Source organism: Chanodichthys erythropterus, chromosome 18 (assembly GCF_024489055.1).
Source record: "Chanodichthys erythropterus isolate Z2021 chromosome 18, ASM2448905v1, whole genome shotgun sequence".
Lineage (NCBI taxonomy): Eukaryota > Metazoa > Chordata > Actinopteri > Cypriniformes > Xenocyprididae > Chanodichthys > Chanodichthys erythropterus.
The window spans coordinates 34,303,924-34,323,682 of NC_090238.1; the positions used below are offsets into that span (position 1 = coordinate 34,303,924).

Sequence of the window (19,759 nt, forward strand, 5' to 3'; positions counted from 1 at the left end):
TATGAACCAAATCAATCCTGCTGTAATCCACTGGGAGGTGCTGAAAAGCCCAAAAGCAAGCATATAAATAAAACACTAATTTAGTAAGCACGGCCGAACGTTATTAAGAGTTGTTTGAAACGTTGTTTTCCGTGTGCTAGAGGCAGCTAGATGTTGTTTTGATGAGATTCCATAATGCCAAAACCAGAGAAAAATGTCAAATATAGGCCTTAATTCCGTCAATTCCCTTTCTAACTAAGGATATATTTTAGAATCGCCATCATTGTTTCTTTTAACTTTATTAGCTCGTTTAAAACAATGTTTTGTTCTAGTTTGTGCTCTGAGGTAACTGGAGATTTAATGGCGGCGGTCAGGCATCCAATTAACCTAACTTAGACAACCACCAAACACTAGATTAAATTTTAATCAGTTAAGCCTATTACTTACACATGTCGTAGCAGACAGGACTGCTTTTCAAAAATATCAGTTTCATCTATAGGTGTCGACCTGATTTTTCCTTTTTTTTTTTTTTTTTTTTTCGTTCTTTTTTTATTCCAAAGACAAAAGCTATTGTTTGTACAGAGACATGTTCAATTATTCCCCAACCAACCATATATATATATATAATATAAACAGATAGTTGGATACCACAATCAAAGGTGTAACAATTGTGCAACAATAAGCAACATCCATGCATATTTACATATGTAAAGGCACCAAGCAAGCATCAAAACACCACAAAACCACCATATAGAGGTGAAAAAGAAAAAGTTACAGTATCAATTTAAATATTGTCACTTCCTGGGAAGTACATTTATGGCTGGGAAATATGATAATAAGGGTTTCCAGAAATAATACTATTTATGAGAACATCTAATTGAATATTTAATCTTTGTTAGCTTCTTAAAGGGTTAATTCACCCAAAATGTTCACCCAAAAAATTCCTCACCCTCATGTCGTTCCAAACCCATAAGACTTCCGTTCATCTTCAGAATACAAATTAAGATATTTTTGATGAAATCTGAGTGCTTTCTGTCCCTCCATATACAGCTAACTTGGGTAAAGTTGGTTTTATATTCGCACATTCGGACTTCTAATAAATTCAGACTTTCCAATAAATGTGCAATAAATTAATGTTTGCGAATTTTAAGCAGCGACATGATATTGACAACCAATGATTGTCAACTTACAACATTTTTCACAGTCTATCAAAATAGACAAGTATTGTTTTAATGTCATATTTACTTGTGAATGTCCACTGAATGTCCAATGTAGTGTGATTAACAAGGCTATTGAATACGGATGTCCGAATGTGTGAATATAAAACCAACTTTACCCAAGTATACAGCTACACGACTGACACTTTGACTCTTCAAAAAGTTCATAAAGAGATCTTAAATCTAATCCATATGACTTGAGCGGTTTAGTCTAAATTTTCAGAAGAGACTCGGTTCCTTTCTATGATAAACAGATTTAATTTAGGCTTTTATTCACATACAAACATTTTTTGTTTGTTTTTTGTTTAGTTTTTTTTGGGGGGATGGGTTGTAGGGGGGATTGGGCTGGGCAGTGTAGTTTATAGCAGGATAGGTTCCTTGTGCCATTGTCTGTTTGGTCTGACAAGCAGTGTAGAATAACGGATCAGTTTACACAAGTAGGTCGCCTGATTATGTTTGTAAAGTTCATATTAAAGACCTGTTATGAAATTCCAGCACTCTCTGTCTTTAAAGATTCATATGGGAATAGTAGCGTATACAGATTGCCACAAATTAATCCGATTTCCAGCCTTCTCTTATATTTTCATGCATAGTGAATTCCAGGACGGCTTGACCTTGCCATTAGCAGCACATACAGTAAATAAAGAAGGACAATGACAGTGTGTAGAGCCAGACGTGACCACTAGAGAGCGCCAGATTACAACTCTATCTATGTACAGCGTAAAGATGAAGAGGAAACCTTGCAAAGAGTAATGGAATTTTATTAGTGCCTCAGAAAAACACACATAGAAAATACACAGAAATCGAATAGACAAAGAATGTTTTAGGACAAAACTGGTTGTTCATGATATACAGATAAAATGTGTTTACAATGACAAAATGTATTCTGTATAATGAAGATGCTTTAGAAATATCTTTCCATTTTAATTAGGATTACACAGTTAGTAAGAATAGTAAAACAAATCTCAAGAAATTAAACAATTAGTGTTATTAATTATGATATAGCATGGACATAAACTTTACCATTACTGTAGTAGGATCTATGTGAATAGGGAAAAGTGAAAATGTGAAAAATGGTATTAAATTGATCCTAAACTACTATAGGATAACATAAAAATATGCTTAATACCACATTTACACCTTTAGCATGAAGCAAATAATGTTCAATATATAAATCAGCTTTATATGATGGGTAGTTTGGGATGGTGATAATTTGATATGGTATTTAATACCATATTATTGAGAAGAAAAAAAAATCCTTTTTTTTTCTTATGTGACCTTGACATTGCCCCTATAATGTATTATTATTTTATTTATTTTTTTTTTTCTGGGGGGAATAAATTGTGTTTGACTATTATAAAAAATACAATTCCTAACCTCTGCCCTACAGTTCAGTCTAGAAGAATACGTGTTATGTAAATTTGCTCTTGTTAGCTAATCTAGTATGCTGACCTATTCAGTATATTAATAATAAACCATGTCATTCAAATACCAGTGGCAGGGAAGTAAGGAAGTAAAAGGAAATTCAGAAAGAGATGAAATCTCTGGAATCTAAAATTGTAAATATAATAAGATAAAGCCTTTTTTGTCTATTTAATTGATTACATTTATAATTCAACGTATTTAAAAAAAACTAGATGCCCCACTTTCACAATAAAGTCATCCCAGTCTGCAGTAACACCTGGAAAATTATTATCTACATGTAGGGCTGTCAAACGATTAATCGTGATTAATCGCATACAAAATAAAAGTTTGAGTTTGCCTAATATATGTGTGAGCACTGTGCGTAATTATTATGTATATATAAATACAAACACATTCATGTATATAGTTAAGAGAAATATCTTATTTATGAACAAAATATTTTTATTTATGTATAATATAAATTATATAAAAATATAAATAAATGCATATACTTGTAAATATTTCTCAAATATTTACATGGATGTGTTTGTATTTATATTTACATAATAATTAATTTGTGATTAATCGTTTGACAGCCCTATCTACATGTTTATTGATCTGTACAACGTATAGCTACCAGCCATATGACCAATACATTTGAAAATCCGTATAATCTCTCATCTGAGGTCTTAAAAGGCATGTGCAGTATTATTTTTAAGGTCAATAAGATAAGATTTTTTTAAAAGAAATGAATACTTCTATTAAATTGTGCCAATAAAGACATTTACAATGTTATAAAAGATATCTATTTCAAATAAATGCTGTTCTTTAAAACGTTCTATTCATCGGTTATATTCATTCAATTGTTTTCAACATTGATATAATAATAAGAAATGATTCTTGAGCAGCAAATCAGCATATTAGAATGATTTCTGATGGATCATGTGACACTGAAGACTGGAGTAATGATGCTGAAAATTCAGCTTTGCATCACAGGAATAAATTACTTTCTAAAATATAATAGAATAGAACATATTACATATATTTTTGTAATATTATTTCAGTTTTTACTGTATTTTTGATTAAATAAATGCAGCTGCAATAAATCTAAACTATGTGTATAAAAATAACACTTTATTTCGATGGGCCACTTTAGACATTCTACTAACTATAAGCAACTTTGCAACAACATGTCAACTAACTCTCATTAGACTGTCTGCATAAACACTTTATTTTGATGGTCTGCCAACATACATTTTATTGACTACATGGCAACTTATTCTGCTAACCCTAACCTAACAGACAACTAATACTCTAATGAGAGGTAGTTGACATGTAGTTGCAAAGTTACTTATCAGTTAGTAGAATATAGGGCTGCACGATTTGGAGAAAAAATCTAATTGCGATTTTTCTGGTTAAAATTGCGATTTGCGATTTAAAATGTGATTTTATAAAACAATTGAAAAAAATATATATATAAACAATACCAGACTTGTTTTGCTTGTTTGTAGGGCTGCACAATTTGGCCCAAAATTTAGTGCATATTATTTTGACTATTTTTTTTTTAATTATTATTATTATTATCATCATTATTGCTAAATAAAAAAACGTTGTACATTTATGTACGCTGGAGAAAAACATATTGATTATGTTTCCCTCAAAGTTCATTAGAGAGAGGAATTATTTTTCTTATTTTTACCCTGAATAGGATTGAGTGAGCTTTATTTTGGCATTAAACAAGTCTGTTTCATACTGGACGCTGGAGGGCGCCCTTGAGCAGATACTCCAGACACTCCAAATACACGCGATATAACAAACGCTGTTCCAATCATGCTATCGCTGTGACTGAACAAAAAGAAGGTAGAAAGGCTTTGATTGATTAAACATGAATGAAATAAACAGACGACTACAACAATACGTGGTTTATATGTTTTCTTCAAGCCTTCTCGGGTATTTCCGTAATAATAAAGTTTATTTATAATCCAATGCTAATCAAAATGCTATTTCAAACACTCAACTGACATTATGAAGTGAGTTTGGAGTAAAAACACATTAAATGTTGTCTTTTTGTTAGAAAAGAAGTTCATAAATGCATATGTTTGTAAAGTTTGTATATTTGACATGTGTTGCTTTTCTAATGCTGTGCTCTCAGATGGCCGATACCACTTATTTTGTTTTCGATACGATACCGATACTTTCAAGGCCAAAATCGCTGATTTCGATACCGATACGATACCACTAATCTGAATTTAAGTTATTAAATTATTAATAATTAAAATCCTTAAATTACTATGAGTAAAATGGGTAGTAGTGGGAATGACTGTGAGTAAAATGGGTAATGGTACCCACTTAACATTATATTTGAAAGGTATTGTAACATTCAATACGCCTTAATTGCAATTTATTGGATTATATTTTTGATTACACATGGTGAAAATGTTTATTTGTAGTGGTAACCATGGAAATCTACAAATACTATAGGCTTAGCTGTTTCATAAGGGACTGCCACTCATAAAATGCAAACTTTGTATTCTGACAGTGTAGTTACAGAACAGAACATCAATACAAACATTTAATGTTCAATTTAAATAAATGTAATTGCAAAAACTATGTAGGCTACCATTTCATTTTGTTTGTTGTGAAATAATGTTCAAACATATTATGTTGTTCTGTCTGCTGTTAAGCATTGTTCTGGGCTGTGTTTCCCAAAAGCATCAATGGTTTCTTACAATATTAAACGCATGCAGCTGTTTGCATGTAGTGTCGGCAGTGAGCGAACGCTCTCTGTGATTGATTGGTTCTGACTTGCAGCATTTGTGTGTTCAGATGAGCAGGAAAATAGTTCTACTGCACAATTATTCACTAACATAGGTTATTTGTCCAAATCAATGCATATTGTATGCATTACATTTATTGTTAATTAAACAAAATCACTAGTAAAAAAAAAAAAAAACACCTTAGTATCGATATTTTTTATCGATTCTTTCGATACTCAACATCAGTATCGATATATCAATACTTCATCGATCTGCCCATCCCTAATGGAGCGTCATTTACTACTGATCACAGAGCAGCTCTTCACTAACACGCTGTGTAACTTTACATATTTAATTAAAAATCACAGTTTTTGCGATGTCATAATCGCACTAAGCCAAATCGCGATTTCGATTCGATTATGATTAATCATGCAGCCCTAGTAGAATGTCTAAAGTGTACCATCGAAATAAAGTGATTTCATTTTTAACAGTTTTACATAAAATATAGCATGTCACACTGCTTAAAATGTTGTGCGAACGATGAGAAAAGGTAGAAATGCTGCACCTTTTTCATTGACATTTCAGCCTTTTTTGATACTAGAGTATTTTAAACACTTGTATTTGGCTTTCCGCCCTCCAGATGCTCAGTGAATTCAGACTGCATCCTTGTCAAACTCACACACAAAGTACATGGTGAGGTGACAAGCTACATCAATCCACTCGCCTGAAGACACCATCTCGACGCAGTCCTCGTCGTCGTAAGCGTTGTTTGGCTCGCCTTCCCTCCACTTGCTGAAAGTGGTCATGGGCGAACGCTCCACATACACAAAGTGGCCTTCTCGCTCCAGGTCGTTAATGCCGATATACACTCTACTGAGGCCAGCTTCAGCGACGTAGCCAGCGATGGCTCTGTTAGCCGCCGCATCCTTGGGCATGGCCAGGTGTCCCCCTCGCCCCTGACAAAACACCTCCGAATCCCTGTAGCGTTTTTCCTCCTTCACCAGCAGATAGACCTTGCTGTCTGTCTCTTTGATGCCAGCGACAGCTGCGGGGGAGGGCAGTGCTGAAAAATGAGGATCTGAATTTCTATAATCACACCGCAGCAGCCAGCGTTCACACAAGAGCATTCAGACAGTCAAACAAAAGAGCTTTGGGCTAATAGCTAAATACGTTTGTCTAAGGGTATTCACCCTGCACATCAAAACGAACAACTGTATGAATCAACTTGACAACTTCACATTATTGTAATCTCATGAACGTTTGGACATACCATTTTTAATGAACTTCAGCTCACTGGTTAATTGCGCCACTTGAATATCTATTTCACCAATCATTTTCCGTAAGGGTGCGCACTCACAGGGAACGCCTGGGGAAACAAATTAAATATGAGACCATTCACACAAGCAGTTCAAGCATTAAACAGATTCCTATTGAGTTCAAACCAATTATAAACTGATTATGAACTGAAGCAAGGCCTACCTGGCTCTCCATCTGGGCCCTTGGGTCCTGGATCTCCCATATCACCTTTTAAACCTAGAAAAAAGTACCATTATTAAGCAGTTAGACAAAACAAGCCTGATTATTTTCAGATTTGTAGTTTTTTCCCACAAGCTTGCCTTTGAGTCCAGAGGGACCCATCTTCCCATAACGTCCAGGACCACCTTTTTGGCCTTTGACCCCGGGAAGACCTGAAAAATGACTTATAAACTTAATATAAACAAAAAAAATATGCATGGAAACTAACTAAAGAATAGTAATTCCCTACATGGAGTTTTGATTCCCAGTGTGTTCAACCATTAAAGGATTAGTTCACTTCAGAATTAAAATTTCCTGATAATTTACTCACCCCCATGTCATCCAAGATGTTTGTCTTTCTTTCTTCAGTCGAAAAGAAATGAAGGTTTTTGAGGAAAACATTCCAGGATTTTTCTCCATATAGTGGACTCCAACAGTTACCAACGGGTTGAAGGTCCAAATGTCAGTTTCAGCTTCAAAGAGCTCTACATGATCCCAGACGAGGAATAAGTGTCTTATCTAGTGTCAAGAGAAATGAAGTGTTCTCTTCTAAACAATTTGATAAAGATTTTAAAAGATATAATAAACAAAAACACATGCTGTGGGCTTGAGTGAAGTGTATACCACATCCTGTAAAGATGACAAATGTTGCATTATGTGTGTAGGTGAACATGGGTTCTGGGAGAAAGCATTGTTGTGTGTAACTGATAATGAAGACAGTTAGGAAATAAATGTCTAGCAAGGTAGAAATCTGATAAAAATGTATAGTAAAAAATGTGTGTATTGCTTAAGCTATTGATGCAAACAGAAAATGCATTGACGCAAGTAAAAAAGGTGATAGACAAGTAACCTAGCAATTGACGCAAGTAGAAACCACATGTGCGTAAATGAAAAGATAAAGTGCGTCAAAAGAGAATATAAATACAGGGGCCTTTATAGCTCTCTGAGTAGGAGTAGAAGTAGAAGTAGTAGTAGTAGTGGTAGTAGTTGTTTAGTTTTGCTGAAGAAAGAAAGAGCATACAAGCAAGTGGAAGCCAGAGCCAGACCACAGTCCTCAGAAGATCAAAGAAGACACCTGATTTTCTCAGAGTGAACATATACTGAATAGAGAAGAGGATAAGCTTTAAAATGTAATTATTTATCTGGCTCATGGAACTTCCAGTTTAGCTGGCATAGAGTGGTGCATTTAGCTTTTTTCTTTGCAAGAAATAATAAAATGAGAATGAGGACTGCCCTCAAACTCTGATAGTATTGTCTCAGTCTGTTTATTGTTGTAGAGTGAGAATCCATTTGGGGTATCTGAAAAAGACAGATTTTTATAAAGATATCCCGACGGACTTTACAAAGTCAGTCAAGGTTGCCAACCAGTCGCAACAGAGTGCCGTGGGAGTGCATTAGCAGGCATAGCTGTCCTCTGAGGGCGAAGAGCCAGCTGTGGTGCACTGAAAGGAAGGCTAACCCACCCTACCCAGCTAGGCTTGGTTGATATCTGAACCGTAGGCCTAAGAGGTACGGTAGTGATCAGAGTAGACCCTGAGATAATATAAGAAGAAAATATTATTCGCCTACCTGACTCCTCCTGAATCTATAAAGGTAAACCTTTTACAGGAGTTGAGTAATAGAGGAAGTGGCTCGTACGTGGTCGCGGTACACTAGTGAAACGATTGGTCATTTTCTAAATAAATATTATATACTTTTTAACCACAAATGCTCGCCACGCATTACCCATTCATGTTGGAAAGGTCCAGTGACGGCGTGACATACTGTAGGTGGAAGTACTGTGGTAGGATGGAAAACTCCATCTCGACTTCAAAATCGTCTGACATTGTTGTTTTACCTTTTTTGTAAAGGCCATTTGACATGGGCGTAAAGGGCATTGTAGACACTGGATCGGTACTTCCGCCTATGTTACGTGTGATCTTTCCAACATGATTACGCAATGCGTGGCGCAGTGCAAGATGAGCATTTGTGGTTAAAAAGTATATATATATATATATATATATATATATATATTTTTTTTTTTTTAGAAAATGACTGATCGTTTCGCTAGATAAGACCCTTATTCCTCGTCTTGGATCATGTAGAGCTCTTTGAAGCTGCACTGAAACTGTAATTTGGACCTTCAACCCGTTGGTAACTGTTGAAGTCCACTATATGGAGAAAAATCCTGGAATGTTTTCCTCAAAAACCTTCATTTCTTTTCAACTGAAGAAAAAGACATAAACATCTTGGAAGACATCGGGGTGAGTAAATTATCAGGAAATTTCATTCTGAGGTGAACTAATCCTTTAAAAAGTCATGATTGGTCAATACCGTCTCTCATGAGCTCAACTATCTAAAAGCAAGATAAGGGAAGTTTTAGGGACTCCTTAAAGTGTACACATTTGGCAGCTCCCATTTTGGAAATGTTGCAAGTTAAACTTCCTTACAGGTTCAGAACTTGATTTATGTTTAATTAAAAAGCATGTGATTGAATTTGATTAACTTCTACAACAGTTTAGTATTACCTGGCTCTCCAGGCGGTCCTATTCTCCCAGGTCTACCAGCTGCTCCTTTCTCTCCTTTCTCTCCTGCTTCACCTACAGGACAACAGGAACACTTTGAATAAAGTCATAGGCTGCATCAGAAATTGCATACATCCCTACTATATAGTAGGTGAAAAACAGTATGTGACAAAAGAAGTATGTCAGTACTTATAAAAGGGTCGGCAAAAAATACCCGGATGACCTGCTACTTCTGGTGAGATTTTGAAGTGCGCATTCAGTGGACACTTCACTATCCAATGATGCCACAGGAGAGGATTTGTGAATGGCAGTGAAGTGACACAACTAACACTGGTAGGTCAAGTTTTTAGTAGTTGTAAAGTATTTACTTGTTCAAAATAAGTACCTACTCAAGAGAGTATGTGATTTCAGACACAGCCATAGACTTGTACAGACAAACCTGTTCAGAATAGCATATACTATATTTGTACTATTGTTGCAGTAGTATGTAGGGTGAATTCAGGGTGATTGGGACACTTTTGCCATTGAGATGACTTGGAAAAAGTATCTCAGTCAACCTGAATTCACCCTATACTTGGCACATGCACATTTTCTGTATGCACTATGCTCTGAATTCTATTTTGACCTACATACTAAATATATACAAAAGAGTTTAATGCACACAATTTGAGCTTCCGTGTCCAGTGTGATGAATAGACTGCAAAGACATTTTCATACAAAATTTAAATTACAAAGATATGCTAGTGCAACGGTAGTATACATACTACCTTTCAAAAATTGAATTTTTTTCTTTTTTGAAAGAAAATGCATTCAGGAAGGATGCATTAAATGGATCAAAAGTGTCAGTAAAAGCATTTATAACATTACAAAAAAATGTATTTCAAATAAATGCTGTTCTTTTGAACTTTCTATTCATCAAAAAATCCTGGGAGGGGGGGGGATCAAAGTTTTTACTGTATATTTAATAAAATAAATTACATTTGATCAAATCAGTTGTTGTCATTAGTGTATATGATGAAATGTGTAATTTATTTGTAGTACCTTTGAGTCCAGGGACAAGGATCTGGACTGAGCATGGTTCTTCTGGCATGTGCTGACCATAAACTGACCTCATTAGTGTCAAACTTAACATAATGACCAACAGGCAAGCCACCAGCTTCTCTTCACTCATACTGGAAACAAAACAGAACATTTGTGTTTATCTGCAATCAAATATTAACACAAATTTCAATGTTAATTGTAAAATGTAGTAGCAGCTGTTATTGGATTCACAAAGGCGTCGGTGCTCAAAAAATGGATCAAGTGGGACTCAACAGATGATCTCTCCACAGTCAATTAATCTTATGACATACAAGCAAAAGCAAACTACTATAGCAAATACATAGAAAAGTTTATCTGTTTTCCAAACTATCTAACCATCCACCTTTATTTCAAAGTCGATACTAGAGAGTAAACAGTCACAGCATGACGTCTCCTATAACTACCAACTTTAAAAGTAACATCTGAGTTGTCTCGTTGTTGTCTGTACCACCTGCGGAACACCGTATTGCTAATGAAATAGACTTACCTTATGTTGAATTTCAAAGCCCACTATATAATATGCAGCAGACCCAGCCAGTACATGGATCCAAGTGAGTTAATGGAGGTTTGCTCACTGGTGGTCTCTCTGAAATTTTTCATCTCACATACCCTGCAAGAAACAGGCCTGAGAATGAGCAAGTACGTGTAAACACAAAGATAAGAGCGGCTCTGCAACACTCCTCTCTGATAATTCCATGGGAAAACATCAGGGTCAGCGACAGAACGACTCTGAACACATTCCTCACAAATTAAACATCAAAAGCATTCCCAACATTCCCAAGTTTTAGTTAAGATAGTGCTAAAGGTAAGAAATGAATTATATTGTTTATATATATATATATATATATATATATATCTATATATATATATCTCTATTTATATATATATATATATATATATATATATATATGGAAGTTACAAAGAAACTTGATTAATTTGAGGTCACCCAGCATGAGAAAAACTTGGGAACAATAATGCTGCAGTTTGAGCATTGGTACACAGGGTGGCAGTAAATATTAACCGGAATTTTATTATATTATATTATATTATATTATATTATATTATATTATATTATATTATATTATATTATATTATATTATATTATATTATATTATATTATATTATATTACAAATACTATACTTGTAGTACTTGTATTTCACTTTTTTAACTTTAGTTAGTGTGTAATGTTGCTGTTTGAGCTTAAACAACATCTGCAAAGTTTCGACGCTCAAAGTTCAAAGCAAATGGAGATGTTTTCTTTTAAACAATTCTCTGTTTAAGGACTACAACAAACGGCTGGTAGGAACTACAAAAAGCTTCTTCCCGGGTTGGTGACATCACAAACCCTACAATTAGGGCTGGGCGATATATTGCATGCGATTCTCACGCGCATTTCGTCAGTAAAGCCGGTTCCCTGATTACCTCTAAATCGCCATCATCTGCTTTCAAATGTCGGGCATTTAATAGACAAAGCCGTAGTTCACGGAGAAGCCACGCAAAATCGCGTTCAGTATTGAAGATGAATCGACTTCGATACTGAACCCGATTTTGCGTGGCTTATCAGTGATCTACGGCTTTGTCTATTAAATGCCGCTTCATTTGAAAGCAGATGATGGCGATTTAGAGGTAATCAGGGAACCGGCTTTACTGACGAAATGCGCGTGAGAATCGCATGCAATATATCGCCCAGCCCTACCTACAATTTATATAAACCCTGCCCCCGAGAACATGCAACAAAAGGGTGAGGCCATGTTATTGCAGTATAACACAATTGCAATAGCATATCAAAAAGCAAGATGGCAACATAAGTTATAACCATAATTAAACTAAACTCTACCTGTTCAATCTTCATGCAGCATACAGGTTCTGGTCATATAATTAGAATATCATGAAAAAGAAATGAAGCTGGAGTCAGCGCATCAAGAGTCACCACACTCAGACATCTTCAGGAAAAGGACTACCAAGCCACTTCTGAAACAGAAACAACGTCAGAAGCATCTTACCTGGGCTAAGGAGAAAAAGAACTGGACAGTGAACAGTGCTCGAAAGTCCTCTTTTCAGATAAAAGTAAATTTTGCATTTCATGTTGAAATCATGGTCCCAGAGTCTGAAGGAAGACTGGAGAGGCACAGAATCCAAGCTGCTTGAAGTGTAGTGGGACGTTTCTGAAGTCAGTAATGATTTGGGGGGCCGGGACATCTGCTGGTGTTGGTCCATTGTGTTTTATCAAGTGCAAAGTCAATGCAGCCATCTTCCAGGAGATTTTTAGAGCACTTTATGCTTCCATCTGCTGACAAGCTTTCTGGAGATGCTGATTTCCTTTTCCAGCAGGACTTTAGCACCTGCCCACAGTGCAAAAATCACTTCCAAGTGGTTTGCTGACCATGATATTACTGTGTTTTATTGGCCAGCCAACATGCCTGACCCCTGAATCTATGGGATATTTATGGGAGAAAGATGAGAAACAGTCGATCCAACAATATATAGACGATCTGAAGGCTCAATAGTGCCTCAGCAGTGCCACAGGCTGATCACTTCCATGCCACACTTCACTGATGCTGTAATTTGTGCTAGGAGCAAGTCATTTGCTGTAATATGTGCTGCCGACCAAGTACTGAGTGCACAAATGAACATACTTTAAAGAACTTGAACTTTTCTGTTTCTTTTCTGTCTGATTTTGGACTTTCATGAGCTGTATGCTCTAATCATCAAAAAAAAAAAAAAAAAAAAAAAAAAACTTTTGAAATGTTTTACTTTACATGTAGGGAATCTAGATTATATGAAAGTTTTATTTTTAAAAATAATTTACAATAAAAAAAATGAACTTTTTGAGGATATTCTAATTATATGACCAGCACCTGTATAATCTCTGGCTCTATAGACAACAGTTCCCACACAAGCGATTTATAGATTATCATGACAGAATATGCTAATCAATGACTTTATGATAGTTAACTCCATATCAGCTACATAAATTCATCCGCTAATCATTCAGAAACATCCTGTTGCATTCTACGTTATCACTTCTTCTTGAGTCTCTCACTCATTATCTGACTCCGGTTTGAACATAAAAGGCTGAACAGTTTCTGACATTTTCATTGAGTCATTTCCATTTAAAGGGACACACAAAAACGGAGCGCTTTTGCTCACCCTCAAAACGTGTCAAGTTTAACATGCTATAAAAAATTATCTGTGGGGTATTTTTAGCTAAAACTTCACATACACACTCTGGGGACATCAGAGACTTATATTACATTGTGTAAAAATGCCATTATACCACCCCTTTAAAATGTTTTTGAGAATGTAGTTGTGTAGACCTGAAATACGTAATCACAGTTACTTTACAGTTTTAGACGTTTTCAGAGATCCAGCGGCCGTTCAGAGCTTGTGTACCCGCCGAGAACAGCTTCATCTCAGCCAGTGCTTCGTGGTTTTGCCACTATCTCTTATAGTGGTTAAACATTACTTGTTCCTGAGCAAACTGAATTGGGCTATATTAAATTTAATATTAAGGCTATATTTAACTTACATCCTGTAGAGCACTGCTTTTGTATGTTTGACTGTTTTGTACAATTGTGTTTATTTCCTGTTGTCATTTATAATGGCTATTGTTGTTAATTGAAATATTGTTATTCAAAAAATATTATTTTATATAAATTATATGGTGTATTTGGTATCGAGAAAGGGTCCATTAGTGCGTAATATGGATTGAGTGAAAGTTACATTAATACGTCATTAGATTGCAACAAACTTTACAAGTGAACGAGACTTTTAAATTAAAAGGGGCTTTAGTAAACAAAGGACGTTGTTTTAGCGCTGTTATGGAAAATTCCCTTAACTGTAACAAGTACAAAGATTACAAAGATCTTAAGAACATTCCTTTGTTACTAGTTCTATAGTGACGTTTTAGAATTATTAACGGAGGCTTGGTCCAACTGTCAACTTGAGATTTGATTCTGTGGTGGAAGGAAGTAGTGCTGCACAAAAGAGGGTTTTAAAGACACTCCATTGTTATTTCTTATTTATTTACACACTCGTGCCGTCGAACTGATGTATAAATGCAATATCACACTTGTAGCTGTTCGATATGGCTGCATATCAGCACGCTGTTATCTACGGCCGAATCACATCCGTGCGCTGATATACAGCCATATATACAGAGTGTGATATTGCTCATATATTATATTATATTATTTAGTGCTGTCAAAATTATCCCGTTAATGCATGCGATTATTTTTTTCAGTTTAACACATTAAAAATATTTAACGCAGTTAATGCAGCATCCATTTTTTCTGTCATACTTTGTCTAGCGTTACATGATCACACTATTCATGCAAATGCGCGACAAGACACTAAAGAGTACTGGTGTGCTGTCTGTGATTCTCCTGTCTAACACACATGACTTGTGCGCACAGAAAGCCACTTCAGACAGATGAATTCTGACGAATTATGCTACCTGAATATGATGCTGTTAGCATTTACTGCTGTCAAACTGTGCTACAGTACCTAACACTGGCCGCATTGAGTTCTCTTTCACAACTGAACAGACGAAAACACACAAAATTATGCAAAAATGCCCATTTTGTTGAGTATCCTCATAAGCACAGCCTTAAATGATTATATTATATTATATTAACTTCTAATGTTTTCATTTCTTTTTGTTGTAATTATATCGATTTCAATTATTTTTTTTTTCAAATTGTAATGAATTCTGTTTTGTAGTTAAGTTGTTCTGAAACGAACAATGTTTATTTTCTCAGTTGCACTAGAAATATAATTAATTTTCTATAACTGCACTGTACTTACAAATGAGTCACATACCAGTAACTGACAATGAGGATCAGATATATATATATACGTTGCTATATTAACTGGTAATAATAAACAAACTTAATAAAACCATTAAGATGTCATTCATCTCCAGGGTTCTATTGTGCTCTTGTGTGTTGCTAAGGAATATCCTTCCCTTGGTAACAAAAACTAACATGATAATGTGACAAGAGGAAAAAAATCGATCCCTTGAAATTGAAATTGTGCTGCAGCACAGTTCTCACTCTGACACATAGCACTACAGTACACTGCATCCTGAGGAAACTGAGCTTATTTTTGTATGTATGGGGTCTGGTTATACCTTTAAATGTGGAATGATTTTTTAAATGTCTTTGGAAGAAATTTCTGGTGCTTACCAAGGCTGTGTTTATTTGATCAAAAATAATATTTTTTTATTTTAAGATGTTTAAAAATGTGTGTATCCCTGAATTTTCAGCATCATTACTCCAGTCTTCAGTGTCACATGATCCTTCAGAAATCATTCTGATATGCGGATTTGCTCCTCAAGAAACATTTCTGATTATTATCAATGTTGAAAAGAGTTTTGATGCTTCATATTTTTGTGGAAACCATGATAATTTTTTTTCTTCTGGTTTCTTTGATGAACAAAGTTCAAAGAATGGCATTTGTTTTATTTATTTTGTAAATTTATTTTTATTTACTCTCACTTATTATTTTAATGTGTCCTTGCTAAATAAAAGTATTAATTTCTTTTAAACATTTTTTTACTATGGAACTACAGTGCCCCTAAAGGGACATAGTAATGGAGAAAAAAAAAAAAAAAAGAGAGAGAGATGGGAGGCAAGAAATATATTGCAATGCTTTTGCGTTTGCTCTAAAAAAATTTATGTTCCCTTGCAAAACTAGCTTTCTTTGCAAGCAAATGCAAAGTTTCTTGGGGGAACACAAAACATTTGTGCATAAAAATTGTGTCCCATGGGGTAAAATCTGTGTTTTTTGGTGAGGTTCCCTAGTAAAATTAGCATTCCAGAATTGCAAGATATAAACTTGCAATTGCAAGGAAAAAAGTCAGAATTCTGAGATAAAAAGTCACAATCACCTTTTTTATTTTTTATTCATTGGTGGAAACAAGCTTCCATCCTGTTACTATCCTGAAAATAGATTTAAATTCTCCTAGTAAATGGGAAAAATGATAGCTTAAACTCCTCTGTTTTCTCTGACACTGTCCTGTCTCTGAACCGGAGAGGATGAGGATAAAGTCTGGATTTAAAAAATGTGCTGCTGGATGTTTTGCTCTTGCCTTCTGCTCCACTAAGGCTAAAAGCCCTCTGTGGATCAGAGCCCTGAGAGGACGAACCTTGACCACCAGAGCATGACAGCCATAGAGGCCTGTCTGACTTAAGGGCACCTTCAGAAAGATGGCACTTTGTGCTGTGTCAGGATCAGGAGGTTGGCAGCCGGCTCAGCTGTCGGACGTAACGCTCATTCACCCATCTCAGCTCATTAAAGGCACTTATTTTCTTGAAAGATGAGTGAATAAATCACACTTTGCAAGGGTGCCAACTTCTACTTGTTAATCAAGAGATGGTTGAAATAAATCATGCATTGAAACCTATGAGCTGAATGACCTGCATGGATGTAGAAACACTGTCTGAATGAAAAAACAATCAATATATTTTGTTCACTTTTTCTCTGTTAACTTTTTCTCTTTTATATGCAAATATGCATGCATGATATGAAGTAAAGAAAGCGTTATTAAAACCCTAGATATGAATATAATTACATTTCTTGGCTCATCTATAGGTTTCTCTTTCCTACACCTCCAGGTTTCTTCATCACAATATGCCTTGTGTTCACAGTTAGATTATTGTGTGTGCTTTGAGAGCTATTTCAAGCACAAGAGGGAAACAAAAGCCATTATGAAAGACAGTGAGCAATAAGACAATAACTCTTAGAATGATTAATACATGAAAACATATTGTCCCAGATGTGTCAAAGTAAAGTAGATTAATTTTTACATATGAGTAGTTAATTTATAATGTGTCCATAGGTCAAGATTTGTGGTTAAATTATTTATATACTATAAACAGATTTTTATTAATGTAATAAATTATATTTATATAAATTATTTGTTTTGTTTTAAAAACATGGAGTGTCAGTCCTGGCTTCTGATTGGTCAATACAGAATTCCAGAATTGAAAATTAAGTTCCAGCTAAAATATTCACCATATCACTGAATAATATATCAAATAAACTAAATCTTTTAGGTAAAATTTATTTTCATTTTCATTTTCTGCCTTCAATATTGAATATTGAATGTTTTTGCATATTACAAATATAATTTGCAAAAAGATTTTACGCTGTAATACAACGTAAGTGGTGTGTAAGTGTGAGTCCTCATAATTAAAAACATTTTAAACAATGTCTTATTATAAATGTAAAAATGCAGAATGTTTTCTGTGATGGGTAGGTTTAGAGGTAGGGTTACAGAACCATTGTCCTCATAATGACAGGTGCACCAACATGTTTGTGTGTTTTAGGTAAACCCTACACTGGAGGGGAAAAAATGTTGGTTTAACTTAAAAAAGTAAGTGTTGCCTTAAAATTTGGAGTTCATTTAAATAAAAAATTTGAGTTAATACAAAGAAGGTGATTGGTTTAATAAACAGAAACTCAAAATATTGTTATCTGAACCACTTTAATTATCTACAAAAGACACTATGACTATAAAAGAAAATCATTTGAGAAAAGAAAATATATTTTAATAACAAATCATGACATTTTTTTTTTTTTTTTTTTTTTTTACAGTGTACTTTAGGGGGACAAAATATCCCAAAGATGACAATATCCGAAATCGTCGTCCTTGTGGGGACCTTTTTTTGTTCCCCATGAGGCAAACAGCTTATACTAAGTGATGTTTTTTTTTTTTTTTAAATGTGATGGTTTAGTATTAGGGGATAGTATATAGATTGTGCAGTATAAAAAGTCATCATGTCTATGGAAAATGTGTTCTTGTATATATGGCTTATGAGGACACAAATGTGTATATGACAACTCTCTGAAGATTGTTAGTATGGGAATGGATATGACAATGTTAATGTATTTGGTCTTGGTGGAATAGATCTGCTACGCTGCTGCTGAATTGCTGCCGCTGTAGATTATCGCTGCTGTTGTAGATTATTGCTGCTGCAGAGCAAGTACATACGCTGATACGCTGCTGCGAGAAAGACATAGGGCTGCTCCACAGTTTGCAGCAGATCCATAAAGGTGGAGCTGGGGAAGGTGAAGGGGTCTAGACGAACTCTGAAGTGCACTGCTAACTGCTATAGTGAATGTAATGGGCTGTTTAAATGTGTGAGCAACAAGCTCATTGGCGGCAGATGTGACATGAACCAATCAGCTTGTGTCAGTAGTTAATGCTGTATTTATCATCAGCTTGCGTTAAGGACCCATCAGTTTCATGACTGAACTATGTATATATATATATATATATTATTTTGATCCATAACTGTGATGTGCAATGGAACGTGAAACACTGAAAGTGAAACACTGAAGTGTGTGTGATCACTGTGGCGTGTGTGCACAGAAAGTGATGTATTTGTTCTCGATATAAAACATTATTACTCACTGTCTGCATTTTTATATTACTCAGACACACTGGAAAAATCATCAGAATATCAATGAAGCCAGAGTCCTACAACCTCACACCAGCCACAATGCGTTCCACAAGCCATTACATGCTCACACAGAAACAGCCATTTATTTGAAGGAAAGGACTCTTTCATCTAAAAGTGTTACCTCAGAGACATGCCCCGCCGTTCATGAACGGCATGCAGTGAATTTTGATGCCGTGAGGAATTGCTCATCAGCCCGAGTTTATTTCCCTCCGACATGATAATGGTGCTTTATTGTTGCATTGTAAACTTTTCATTGAGACCTTAGCGCTTATCTTGCATCTGATGACTCGACACAAAATTACTTTGCAGTGTGGACACAATACCTAAATCTGGAGGCAGGATATTAGCTGCTGGTGAGCCGGTGACAGATCTGGGGGATCATGCGTTTGATATATTATTTCAGCAAAAACCTTCAGGTGAAGCTGTGCCTTGATGAGTCATCATATAAATAAAGAATAGAGAAAGAACAAGGGAGAAGGACAGGAAAAGAAAGAGGGCAAACAGCAGGCATTGTGAACATATGGAAAAGATGACTGGTTCAATATAAGTTATGCTCAATCAGCAGCATTTCTGGCATAATGGTAACACAAGGTCATGATAAGACACTAACAATGGAAGTAAATGGGGCCAGTTTATGGATCATTTACAAACAGATTTTTTTTATGTTATTTTAAATGTATTGTAAATTGGCTTTTTTGTATGCTGGTCTTGCTGCAAAACCAATTGCCCCTCTGGGAAGGAAGGAAGGAAGGAAGGAAGGAAGGAAGGAAGGAAGGAAGGAAGGAAGGAAGGAAGGAAGGAAGGAAGGAAGGAAGGAAGGAAGGAAGGAAGGAAG

The 19,759-nt window shown here is 35.2% G+C and overlaps 1 protein-coding gene across 4 annotated transcripts; it reads right to left on the minus strand.

The window, feature by feature from the left end:
• Positions 1–1,957: 1,957 nt before the first annotated feature.
• On the minus strand, positions 1,958–11,076 carry colec11 (collectin sub-family member 11). Of its 4 annotated transcripts, none has more exons than XM_067367233.1 (7): positions 10,943–11,076; positions 10,417–10,547; positions 9,379–9,450; positions 6,973–7,044; positions 6,836–6,889; positions 6,627–6,722; positions 1,958–6,401 (listed from the first exon to the last, which is right to left on the minus strand). In XM_067367233.1, the coding sequence occupies exons 2-7, from the start codon at positions 10,544–10,546 to the stop codon at positions 6,010–6,012; spliced, it is 816 nt and encodes a 271-aa protein (XP_067223334.1). In that variant the 5' UTR covers position 10,547; positions 10,943–11,076; the 3' UTR covers positions 1,958–6,009. The 4 variants fall into 4 exon arrangements, with proteins under 4 accessions (XP_067223334.1, XP_067223333.1, XP_067223331.1 ...); XM_067367232.1 differs by having other exon boundaries at positions 1,958–6,419; XM_067367230.1 differs by having other exon boundaries at positions 1,958–6,434.
• Between the last annotated feature and the right edge of the window lie 8,683 nt (positions 11,077–19,759).

Excerpts from the sequence above, each read along its gene's own strand:
- colec11 (XM_067367230.1), bottom strand. The coding sequence starts at position 10,546 with ATGAGTGAAGAGAAGCTGGTGGCTTGCCTGTTGGTCATTATGTTAAGT. Across the intron at positions 9,451-10,416 it reads CCTTGTCCCTGGACTCAAAG|GTGAAGCAGGAGAGAAAGGA; the intron begins GTACTACAAATA and ends GTTGTCCTGTAG. Across the intron at positions 6,890-6,972 it reads GGGTCCCTCTGGACTCAAAG|GTTTAAAAGGTGATATGGGA; the intron begins GCAAGCTTGTGG and ends ACTTTTTTCTAG.